The sequence below is a fragment of the Debaryomyces hansenii genome (assembly GCF_000006445.2).
Source record: "Debaryomyces hansenii CBS767 chromosome G complete sequence".
NCBI lineage: Eukaryota > Fungi > Ascomycota > Pichiomycetes > Serinales > Debaryomycetaceae > Debaryomyces > Debaryomyces hansenii.
This window is the reverse complement of record NC_006049.2, coordinates 1,521,484-1,533,459: the sequence shown is the minus strand read 5'-3', so window position 1 is coordinate 1,533,459 and position 11,976 is coordinate 1,521,484. Positions and strand designations below refer to the sequence as shown.

Genomic DNA, 11,976 nt, shown 5'->3' with positions numbered 1-11,976 from the left:
TTTTGTTTTGGTTTTTCGATTTTGTGTACGTTTGAAAATAATCATTTGCAACTTTCTGTGTTAGCTTATTGTTAGACTAGTTAGGCTACAAGCAGGTCTGCAAGATTTCAGATAGATACAAGGTCTGTTATATTACGGTCTATTAAGTTATCTAAACAGGTTCCTCGAGGTATAGAATGAGTACTTTTTTTTTTGTGCTTTAAAGCAATATTCTCATCAAATGGATTGGGATATAATCTTTGGGTTGACTTCTTGGGCCAATCTTGGGGTTTCACCAACATTGTGTCTTCTCTTTCTAATAACGTTTTCAATAAAGGCTTCACCTGCCTTGTAGGACGATCTAACCAAAGGACCACTGGCAACATAAAGGAAGCCCATTTGTAAAGCGGTGTCTCTCCAGTAGTCGAATTTTTCAGGCTTGACATAATCAACCACCTTCATGTGTCTCTTGGTAGGTCTCATGTATTGGCCGAATGTCACGACGTCACACTTTATTTCTCTCAAGTCTTTCAACGTTTGCATGATCTGTTCGTCGGTCTCACCGAATCCTAACATAAGCGACGTCTTGGTCACCAACGATGGCTTTGTCTCCTTGGCCTTGTTCAAGATTGACAAGGATTGTCTATAAGTGGCCCTGCGGTCTCTTACGTAGGGTGTCAATGCCTCGACCGTTTCGATGTTGTGGGCATACACATCTAAGCCCGATCTTGCCAAAATCGCAGCCATATCCAAGTCTCCTCTGAAGTCACCTCCCAATACTTCTACCAAGATTTGGGGTGCTTTTTCTTTGATCTTTCTCACCGTTTCCGCCAAGTGGTTAGCACCACCATCCACTAAATCGTCCCTGTCGACCGTGGTCAAAACAACGTATCCAAGCCCCCATCTACTGATAGCTTCGGCCGTGTTCTCCGGCTCCATAGGATCTGGCTTGGCTGGCGCCCTGCTGGTCTTCACAGAGCAAAAACGGCATCCTCTGGTACAGGTGTCCCCCATCAACATGATCGTGGCAGTGGCCTCCGACTTCTTTCCTCCCCAACATTCACCGATGTTTGGACATTTGGCCTCTTCACACACCGTTGCTAATTTCAACTCCCTCACGTCATTTTTCAAGTTGTTAAACGACTTTCCCTTGGGGATTGGCACCTTCAACCATTTGGGCAATCTTTGGTTCGGATCTTGTCTGGCCGCTTCTAATGGATCAACCAACATATCCGCTGCTTTCCCGTTCACAAAGTCCTCAAACGATGGTCCTTTATTTAATGAATCTGAAAACACTGTCTTCTTTCTCTTGGTCTTAGGTTTGGCTTGCTCATTGATACCCGACGTATCAGCTGTCGCTAACGTACGATAAATCCGTGCCGGTTGAACCGCAGGACTTCTCAGTATACTCCTTAATGAAATCATTTATATCCTAGCTTCCTGTTCTTCTTATCTCCCCGTATCCAAAGTATTATCACTCTAATACTCTTCTATATATATACTAGGAATGTGGAAATTGTAACCGTAAAATTTCCTTCTCCTCTATGAACAGAAGTTCTGGGATTTTGTGTCACTTTCTCTGTTCATCCCGGTCGAGTCAAAGAGGCCTGGCTACATGTGACTCGGGTTCTGGGTCGGAGTGAAAAATATTGGAATAGGTATTTATACAGAGTTTATTTGGAATATATATTAGAGTAAACGGTGGACTTTATCGTCTTTGAAAGAGTGCAAGTCGTCCAAATTACCCCACCAGTTGAACAAGAAAGTTTGGCAGATCAATTTGAACCATGGGGTGAATACCAACGAGTCATCTTCAAACATTTGCTTCAATTCGTCTTGACCCACGTACTTGTAGTCCTTGACCTCGTTGTAGTTGGCATTTATGGTGATGTCGTTCTTGGTCTTCAAGATCAAGATGTAGTCGATCTCGTGCTCACCCCACTTGGAGTCGTCACCTCCACTAGGCGACTTGTAGTGGATTCTGGTCAAGTACTGAAAGTCGGCAAGAGGAGCATCTCCGTAAGGAATGCCTAGTTCGTGCTCCAACTTTCTTTGCGCTGCCACCTTGGCTCCCGCAATGGCGGTCGACAAGTCATTTTGGTTCGAGCTTCCACCCTCTGCCGTTATGCCTAATTCATCAGGCACGCACAACGGATGCGAACAGCAGGTGTTGGTCCACATCTGTGGGAATGTGATCTTTTCGTCAGCTCTCTGTTGTAATAACAACTTTCCGTCCTCGTTGAAGAGAAACACAGAAAATGCTCTGTGCAACAACCCTTCGTCGATGTTGGTCATTATATGGCACAACTTCTTGGTACCAGCTCCGATGGGCTTGTCCTCGTAGTCTAAAACAATGCACAATTCATCCATCAATTTAATTTGTTCCTCGTTGTGGCCTTCAAATATCGTTTCGTTGATGATGGAATTGTCTGTGCTTGAACCTGCTGATTTCGGAACTCCAGAGATCTGTTTCAACGGAGTAACTTCGCTCCATTTGTTCAAAATGTCTTCACCCGTTAACCCAGCAACTAGCTTAGCGTAATCTGACATGTCTAACGTCTATTGTGATTTCTAACACTTATTCTTGAAAACCTTTTGTTGACCTGAAGTGGGTACTAAATAAATTTTCTGATAAACGCGATCGGCTGAACAAAAACTTCCCTATACGACGAATGATGCCATCAATCCACGATAACTTGTTACTCCCAGTATTAACAATATAATCCTTAAATATCCACGAAGCTAATCAGTAGTGTATTAGTCGTATCTACTTGGATCTGATTTAATTGCCGTTACGGTGCCAAAGATTGGGCCATTTTGTCTCTGTCATAGTGAAAAATTGTGGAGCCCTGGGCTTCTCGAACATTTTCGAATTTGGTCTGAAAAAATTGTCGACCCAAAGCCGGCGCTTCTACTATTGATCTCATTATTTCAGACCACAAGGAAAGCACCCCCACAATTGAATAAGCCAAACATGTCTAGCGTCGCCGAAAATTCTACTGGACGTCCCAACAGACGTTTTATCAAACGTCCGGATGACAAAGCTTTGAAACAAGAAATCGACGGGTTGAAAAATGAAATTAAAAAGTTGGACTTAACGAACAATGAGATTAACGCACAAATTAACAAGGTTGTCACAGACCCAAAAGTGATTGAAAGAAGAAAAGAATTGCAAGGTCAATTGAAGGAGTTAGTCGGTAAGCAAAGCACTATCAAGAACGAAAGAGGGGCTATTTTGGATCAAATCAAAGGTGTCGAGGCCCAATTGAAGAGAAAGATCTCAGAAATCCAAACCAAGACCTCCAAACACGCATTCAAGAATGTGCAAGAAATCGACTCGAGAGTCAACTACTTAGACAAGTTGGTTGATGCGGGAGACTTGAAATTGGCGGATGAAAGAAGATACGTCAAGGAAATGTCGTCGTTACGTAAGTTGCGTAAGGACTTCGGATCCATCGAAAAGCAGCAAGAGCTGATTGACCAGGACAAGGCCAAGATTGCCGAGTTGAAGAAGAAATTGAACGCGGTTCAAAACAAGGAAGTTCAACAACAATTTGAAAAGATTCAAAAAGAATTGGATCAAATAAACGACGACAACAAGTCGGTTGTTGACAAGAGAAACGATTTGTTCGGCAAGAGAAATGAAATCAAGAAGACCAAGGACGGTAAATACGACCAGATTAGAAAGTTGAGATCTGAATTTGACGCTGAATTCGAAAAATTCAAGACCTTAATGACCGAAGAAAGAAAGAAGAGAGATGAAGAATCCAAACAACAACAATTGGAAGATAAGAAGCAAAAGAGAAAGGAACAAGCCGAAAAACAATTGGCTGAGGCTTCTATTCCTGCTTTCAGCGATGAAATCAACTCTATCCACACCTTATTGGCCTACTTCGACCCATCGTACGTTAAGCCACAACCAAAGAAAAATGTCACTGCTACCAGCGACAATGTCAATACCTCTGTAAACGGTAGAAAGATTGAAATGCCTGAAGACGTAGTTGTTCTTAAGAAAGAACAAGAATCTTTCTTCCAAGGTTCTAAGTCCAAGAAGGCCTCTAAACAAAAGAAGTCTAAGTCTAAGAACTTCACCGTTGAACCAGATGTTATTGTTGCATTAGGTGACTTGAGCATCCCATTACCAACTCAAGCTGACGATGTTTCTTCAACCATAGACACTTTGAAGGAAACTTTAAATGCCCTTGAAGATAAGCAAGAAGAACAAACTAAAGTCAACGTTGAAAAGGCAAAGGCTAAGATTGCCAAGCTCGAAGCTGAAGAAGACCAAGCTGATGCTGATGCTGATGCTGCTGATGCTGATGCTGCTGAAACCACTGAAGCTTGAATTTTGGGATAATTTTCATATTTGTCCCTCCGGCTATCGTGCAGCTAGTATATTGTCCAATATCAATTAAAATTTCGTAGATTTATTAATATACAACAAGTATTTACTATTGTCGTTGTAAACGTGTAATCAGGTCTATAGTCTATTTTGAAAGTACGAAATGCTTGTCTTTTATCTTATTACAAGCTTTATTGTACAATGTCAGATACTGCGCGCTCTTAAGATGAGCTCTTGAAAATTTATTTTAGATGATATTTCAAATATCTATCCCCAAGTTTATACATTAACCATGGCCAAAAGAAAGACCGAAGCCAAGGAAGAGAAGCCTGTGAAGAAGCCTGTCAAGGCAATTCCAGAAACCCAATACTCCATATGTGTTCCATCTACTATAATATCAGCCGCAAATGCTAAGAATTTAGAACAAATAACGTCTATTGCATATCAAATAGCAAAAGCTGCAACGATTTATAACGTAGCCGAAGTCGTGGTGTTAGACGTGCCCACGTCGTCCAAGAAGCAAGATCTTGCCGAAAAAGAGGCTGCCAAGGTTGTTGAATTGGGCAGTAACAAAGGTGGTAAAAAGATCAAGTTCAACTTCAGCGATGAGGATATATTGAAGCCAACCGCCGTCGAAAAAACCAAAGAACCAGAGACTCCTGTGGACCTCTCGTCTGACCTTAACGAAAACAACACCTTACTCTTCGCTACATTATTGCAATACTTCATGACTCCGCCATATTTGGTCAAGTCTGTCTTCGCAAACAACCAATTCCACACCAAGTTCAAATACGCCCAAAAACTCCCCAAGATATCGACCCTCCCATTTATGTCCAACAACCACGTCTCCAAGGACTTCAAGGAAGGTCTCACCATCCCCAAGGCCACGCCAAAGGTCACCAAAAAGAACAAAAAGGTCAGTGCATTGAAAAAATTGTCCGTCACCAAATATGTCAATATCGGCGACGCCGAGCCGTTTGTATTGGACCACGAAGTCCCCGTCAACGTCAGGGTCACGGTGGACTTGAAAAACAAAAAAATCGTCTCCCCCCTCCAGGCCTATGGCTTGATCGGCTCCAAACTGTCCTTCGGGTACCATGTCAGATACTGTGCCAACTTCAGCTCTATCTTCACTCAGTGCTCGTTCCCCGAAGGCTACACATCTACCATCTACGTCAACTGCGACGACTACTTCAACTCCAACGACACCATTGAAGCCAGAAACTCTATAAACAAAAACCCCGACCTCTCCCCCAACGACGGGAAGATTCTCCTACTTTTCGGTAACTACAACGACATAGACTATAGTTTCCAGAACGACAAAGCCAATTTGCCTGGCGTTGAAAATGCTTCCCAGATGTTCGACGGCGAGTTGCCAATCCCAAAAGGTGTTAAAATAGAAGATGCTACGCTAATCAGTCTTACGAAAGTATACCACTAGACTATATAGATTGCAAAAAACGTACATATTTGTTAATGATGTAGTTTACGCGCGCATTTCACGCACTCTATATGGCTTCAACATCCCTACACCCCTATTAAGTCATCGCTTGCTTGTTTTGTTATGCGTATATTTGAGTCTTTGTTTGCTTTTTCTAAATTTAGAACACAAGTCTAGAACTGTAAACATTTCTGTAAGGATGGTGAGGAATTTGTTTATAGAATATTCATTGATTTTATTTGTTCTATTTGTTTTATTTGTTTAATTTTGTTCTTATTAGAATTAGTACTCATTCGTTTAATCAATAGATAGTTCTGAAAATGCAATTAAAATATTTGACTGTTCTTGCTGCAGCTGTTTCATCAGTTTCTGCTATTGGAGATGTAAGTTTTTTTCGAATATGATTTGAAATTTGGTGGAGACATAATATTAACACATTCTTTAGCTTGCTTTCAATATTGGTGTTAAGGATAACTCCGGTAACTGTAAATCGATAGAAGAATACGAAAGTGACTTCTCTGTTTTAGAATCACAATCCAAGATTGTTAAGGCATACGCTGTTTCTGACTGTAACACTTTACAAAACTTGGGACCAGCCGCTGAGGAAGCCGGATTCCAAGTGATGTTCGGTATCTGGCCAAATGATGACGCTCACTTCGAGGAAGAAAAACAGGCATTGAAAGATTACTTGCCAAACATTTCTGTTGATACCGTCAAGGTTTTCACAGTTGGATCCGAAGCTTTGTATAGAGAAGATTTGACTGCCGACGAATTGGCCGAAAAGATCAACGATATCAAGGACACCTTGAAGGACATCAAGGACAAGAACGGTAAGTCTTACTCTTCAGTTCAAGTTGGTACTGTTGACTCGTGGAACGTTTTAGTCGATGGTGGTTCCAAGCCAGCTATTGATGCTGCTGACTTTGTTTTCGCCAACGCTTTCTCGTACTGGCAAGGACAAACCAGTAAGAACGCCTCTTACTCGTTCTTCGATGACATCATGCAAGCCTTGCAAACCATCCAAGCCGCTAAGGGTACCGACATTGATTTCTGGGTTGGTGAAACTGGATGGCCAACTGAGGGTACCAACTTCGAATCTGCTGACCCAACTCTTGAAAACGCTAAGAACTACTGGCAAAACGCTATCTGTGCTATCAGAGGATGGGGTGTTAACGTTGCTGTCTTCGAAGCTTTTGATGAAGAATGGAAGCCAAACACTTCTGGTACTTCTGACGTTGAAAAGCACTGGGGTGTCTTTGATGAGAACAACAAGCCAAAGTTTGACTTGAGTTGTGACTTCTAAGTTTAACTAGATTACAATTAGAAGTTGTATTTCTACGAAAAAAACCCTTTATTTTTATACCCCCTTCTTGATGTTTAGTCTTTATTTCTTAAGTTTTATCTTCTGACGTTCCAACAAAACAAATTTTAAATCGGTTCGATTATATAGAAGAAATATATTATTAAAATACTATTATGAATATTGATGGAATGTAAGATCTACTCAGAATTATTAACCATGTCATTGACGAATATTAGTCTAGTATAAAGATTGATGTAGACGATAACTAAATTACTGTCCTCCTTATATCTGATGCTGCTCTAATTTATTGTCTTGTATTTTATCAGTATTACGAAGTCCTAATTAAATTCATATTATTAAATTTGTATTCACATCATTTTGATATTTTAGCAATTTTTGGTGGTTTTAGTAATAATAAGAAATTAAAAGTGAAAAAATTAAAAAATATTCACATAATCAAGAGAACGCTTGGAAATATATACAGTCTACTCTTTTGTTGTCCACAGTCAAAATTGGAGGAATAGTTATATTCCTTCGCTATATAATTGAAAATATCATCAGTCTTGTTGCATTTATTTAATTTGCAACAAAATATTTTCTACTATAATATACACGAGATTATATGGGTATGAATGATTAAACCCCTAGTATGAAGTGCTTGTTATCAACCTATGAAGTAGTTTTAATCTATATTAAATCTTCTGATATACTATTGAGTATTATTTAGTAGAACTGTACTACAATATGGAAATAATATTAAAAACAAAATACGACTTCGTGGCCAAGTTGGCTAAGGCGTGAGACTGTTAATCTCAAGATCGTGAGTTCGACCCTCACCGAGGTCGCATTTTTTTTTCTCGATTTGATTTTATCGAATCGTGCTTGCAAAATCTTTATCAAAAGAAATCATTAAAATTAATATATATCCTCTCGAAGTTCCTACTTAATGAACCTGGGTCCTCCTGATATATCGCTAACTTTCAGCGAATTGTCATTAAATGAGGAAAAGGATGAATCCCAAAGAAAACACAGTAAAGAGAAACCGAAACCAAGCTTGAACGCTCAAGTGAAATCTAATGATAGATCTAAAGATAAACATAAATATAAACCAAAGCCACAGTTTCCAATAGCCAAGTCGAAATATAATAATATAGAAAATAGAACAACTAAGCCAGATGAACTGAAAGCAAGCACAAAGCAAACCATTAAGCCGTCCCTGCTTGAGAGAGATGAGAAAAAGACATCGATTCGTTCAGCTGATACTAGGAAATCAATGTCTACTCTAAAAAGTGGTAAATTTTCTTCTTTGAACAATAATAAATCATTCGGAACACAAGTTGAAACCAATAGAGTCGTAACAACCTTTAAAAGTAATATATACGCATCTCTAGGCAGTCACAAGAAAGCAGCTACTCCAAGAACTGAAAAAATAAAACCCCCTACTACTAAGAATTCGTCTAGAGAGTACTTCAAAGTTCATGATAGATGGGCCAACTACTCGAAGACTAAGAATCCAGGCTTAGTAGTGGCAAATAGTAGGAATAAGGAATCAGAAGTTTTTGGTGCTAAGCGAACTAATGACGATGAAAGTGCAAGTAATTCGCTATTGGCTAATCTTGCCAATAAATATGAACATGATTTTGAGGAGGAGGAGGTGAAGCCCGAAGATTGTATAGTAGATGGCTTGAATGTGTCATTATTACCTCATCAAGTATCCGGTTTAAGATTCTTGAAGAGACGTGAGGCAATCAAGGGAAGTTCTCAAGGCGGATTGTTGTGTGATGATATGGGTTTGGGTAAAACGATTCAAACTATTACATTGATATTAGAGAATAAGGGTAAATGTGAACATAAGACCAACCTAATAGTATGTCCCGTATCTCTAACTAATCAATGGAAATCTGAAATAGAATCCAAAGCCTCTGGGCTAAGTGTCATGATATTTCATGGTCCTGACAGACCAAAGAAATACGAAGAATTAGCTGAGTATGATGTGGTGATAACAACGTATGCAACGGTAAGTTCAGAATTTCACAAGAGTGGATCGCCATCAGCTTTGTATTCTCCAGAGTTTAGGTGGTGGAGAATTATATTGGATGAAGCTCATCAAATAAAGAATAAAAACTCCAAGCAAGCAATAGCGGTTTTCAACTTAGATGCAGACCGTCGTTGGTGCTTGACTGGTACACCACTACAAAATAATCTCGGTGAATTGCAATCATTATTCAAATTTATTCGAGTCAGTAAATACGCAGACGATAAGATATGGCTGGACACAATTCAACGGTCTCTTCAGGAAAGAGATATGTACACTGCATTATTTGAATTAAGAGATGAGTTGAGTAACTTAATGTTACGAAGAACGAAAGCCATTTTGAGCAGTAGTCATAATACCTTTAAATTACCACCAAAGAATGTTCATAAAATTATGGTTGAGTTTTCGGAATTTGAGAGATCAATATATAATAATGTGAAACATATTATTTTATCAAACTTGAACAACGGACCTGCAAGGGACAAAAAAACTGAAGTTGTTAGGGATAATGCTCCCACGCTTAAATTGAAGAAAGAAATAACTCAAGCGAAAACCGGGAATGTCAATTATATGAGTGCTTTGGTATATTTATTGCGATTAAGACAATTGTGTTGTAGCTGGAATTTGCTATTTGAAGATACGGAAGATAGCTTAAATTTTGAGGGAAAATTGACCACATCCAATGATAAAGATACATCTCTAGATAACTTAATAACTTCAATGGGTGGCTTGTCTGTGGACTCAAAAAATTGTGAAATTTGTATGAAGCGACTTGATGCAAATAATCAATCCACTGATGGTACGAGATTTTGTAAAGCTTGCGGCGAAAGTGTCAAAGTTCCCAAACATCACGAAGATGATTATTATGTATCCTCAAAAATAAAACAAGTATTGGAGATCTTAATGACTAACCGTGATAGAAAAACTATCATATTCTCCCAATTCCCATCTCTATTTAAAGTACTAGGAGATACGCTTAGCACGAAAGGTTTTAAAATATTGACTTATGATGGATCTATGGATATAAAAGCAAGGAACTTTGCTTTGAATTCTTTGAAAAATGATCCAGATATGAATGTTTTACTCTGTTCCTTAAAGTGTGGATCAGTTGGGTTGAATCTTACGTGTGCATCACAGGTAATTCTATTTGATCCTTGGTGGAATCCTCAAATTCAAGAACAGGCAATAGACAGAGTGTATCGAATTGGTCAAACCAAGCCGGTTGACATTTATGAACTTACTGTTAAAAATACAGTAGAAGATAACATTTTGAAGTTACAGAAAACAAAGAGGCAGTTAGCTAACGCCGTAACGTCAAATAGTTCAAAAATTAATGCAAATAGTATTAGTAACAACCTAACAAAAAAAGAACTTTTACAGTTATTTGGGATCGAGGAACCCAATAATTTATCATAAGCTTGTTTTATAGATGTATACTTTCTCTAAATTAATATATAACAAATAAAGGATGTGAGAATGGTTGAAAATGATGACACTCTTATAAGATTACTCATATTTTCATTAGTAAGGGCTTGTGGAGCCGAGGATGAAGCTGATGCTGTTTCAGAACTTGTATTAACGGAGTTTGCTTCATTTGAACTTGAAGCACTTTCACTGGTTGGAGCTGAGTTGGCAGATGTTGAAGTGGAGGCACTGGAGGTGCTATATACAGTGTCTGTTGAAGATGATTCCTCATCGGAGGTAGATGATATCAATGTTGAAGGCGAGGCTTTGGTTGAAGGTGAGTCTTTGGTTGTGGATGAGGCTTTGGTTGTGGATGAGGCTTTGGTTGTGGATGAGGCTTTGGTTGAAGATGAAGATGAAGATGTGGATGAGGATGAGGATGAGGATGAGGAAGAAGAAGAAGAGGATGAGGGTGAAGAAGAAGAAGAGGATGAGGGTGAAGAAGAAGAAGAGGACGAGGGTGAAGAGGATGAGGATGAAGAAGAAGAGGATGAGGATGAAGAAGATGATGCTGCAGAACTCGAACTGCTGGATGCTTCGAAATCAGTGTCAACTGAACCACCATCCTGTAAAGTTTCGAAATCCTCATCAGCTTGCTTTTGTCTACCATTAACTTCACCATTGATAGCCTTGATAGAAGTCCAATCACCAGAATTGTCACCATATTCGTATTTATCACCACTAGAGTAATCTGTGACAATAAGAGACTTTATGTACATTGAAAATGGCATTTCTGAGTAATCAGTTAACCCACCAGCCCATTCAATAGTACCTTGTTCACTAGAAGGATCACCACCAGCCCAAATACCCATTCTTAAGAACATTGGGCTTTGTGGGTAGCCTTGAGGATTGTCTGCATCCAAAGTTCTCACCACTTTACCATCTAATGACCATGTTAACGAATCCTTTGTCCAGTCTAAGGTGTACGTGTGGAAGTTTTGCAATGGATTTGAAGAAGTGGCGTGGTATTCACCTCTGTCGTATGTAGTGGTATCACCTTTCGAGAAGTAATTCAGCTGAAATTCGTAACCATCTCCTCCAAACAACTCAATATCGATTTCATCTAAATCATCTGATTGTAAAAAGAAACTCGAAATCACACCTTGACCTTCTGCTGCTTGCATTGTAACCTCAATCTTTCCGAACATTATGTAAAAGTTCGATTGCAAAGTTGGATTATCGAACCTCTTAGCTAGCTTCAATTCTAACCCATCATCACCGAAAGATACACCATTGGCCTCAACAATATCAAAGTATGGGGATTTAGATTTAAAGTCTTCTTTAAATGATGTTCCTAATGCTTGTACCGCGTCACAATTCGTACTTTTCAATGGATTACAAGACGATAATACGCTTGGAACAAGTGCACATATTTTTAACAAAGAATTAACTCTCATATTACTATACTACTA

At 39.2% G+C, this 11,976-nt stretch overlaps 7 protein-coding genes and 1 non-coding gene across 8 annotated transcripts; 5 read left to right on the top strand and 3 right to left on the bottom strand. All coding sequences in view use genetic code 12, as the record gives it.

Annotated features, from left to right (window-relative positions):
* Positions 1-216: 216 nt before the first annotated feature.
* Positions 217-1,404, bottom strand: DEHA2G18854g (DEHA2G18854p; the record flags this gene model as incomplete). Its single annotated transcript, XM_002770617.1, has 1 exon — positions 217-1,404. One exon carries the CDS (start codon positions 1,402-1,404, stop codon positions 217-219), a length of 1,188 nt encoding a protein of 395 aa, XP_002770663.1.
* Positions 1,405-1,668: 264 nt separating this feature from the next.
* Positions 1,669-2,529, bottom strand: DEHA2G18832g (DEHA2G18832p; the record flags this gene model as incomplete). Its single annotated transcript, XM_462358.1, has 1 exon — positions 1,669-2,529. One exon carries the CDS (start codon positions 2,527-2,529, stop codon positions 1,669-1,671), a length of 861 nt encoding a protein of 286 aa, XP_462358.1.
* Positions 2,530-2,953: 424 nt separating this feature from the next.
* Positions 2,954-4,324, top strand: DEHA2G18810g (DEHA2G18810p; the record flags this gene model as incomplete). The annotated part of the gene is made up of 1 exon (XM_462357.1): positions 2,954-4,324. One exon carries the CDS (start codon positions 2,954-2,956, stop codon positions 4,322-4,324), a length of 1,371 nt encoding a protein of 456 aa, XP_462357.2.
* Positions 4,325-4,613: 289 nt separating this feature from the next.
* DEHA2G18788g (DEHA2G18788p) lies at positions 4,614-5,762 on the top strand (the record flags this gene model as incomplete). Its single annotated transcript, XM_462356.1, has 1 exon — positions 4,614-5,762. One exon carries the CDS (start codon positions 4,614-4,616, stop codon positions 5,760-5,762), a length of 1,149 nt encoding a protein of 382 aa, XP_462356.2.
* Positions 5,763-6,082: 320 nt separating this feature from the next.
* DEHA2G18766g (DEHA2G18766p) lies at positions 6,083-7,065 on the top strand (the record flags this gene model as incomplete). The annotated part of the gene is made up of 2 exons (XM_462355.1): positions 6,083-6,145; positions 6,208-7,065. 2 exons carry the CDS (start codon positions 6,083-6,085, stop codon positions 7,063-7,065), a joined length of 921 nt encoding a protein of 306 aa, XP_462355.1.
* Positions 7,066-7,836: 771 nt separating this feature from the next.
* Positions 7,837-7,910, top strand: DEHA2G18744r. Its single transcript has one exon. It is a non-coding gene; the product is annotated as a tRNA-Asn (tRNA).
* Positions 7,911-8,011: 101 nt separating this feature from the next.
* On the top strand, positions 8,012-10,516 carry DEHA2G18722g (DEHA2G18722p; the record flags this gene model as incomplete). Its single annotated transcript, XM_462354.1, has 1 exon — positions 8,012-10,516. The coding sequence occupies one exon, from the start codon at positions 8,012-8,014 to the stop codon at positions 10,514-10,516; it is 2,505 nt and encodes an 834-aa protein (XP_462354.2).
* Positions 10,517-10,542: 26 nt separating this feature from the next.
* DEHA2G18700g (DEHA2G18700p) lies at positions 10,543-11,961 on the bottom strand (the record flags this gene model as incomplete). Its single annotated transcript, XM_462353.1, has 1 exon — positions 10,543-11,961. The coding sequence occupies one exon, from the start codon at positions 11,959-11,961 to the stop codon at positions 10,543-10,545; it is 1,419 nt and encodes a 472-aa protein (XP_462353.2).
* Between the last annotated feature and the right edge of the window lie 15 nt (positions 11,962-11,976).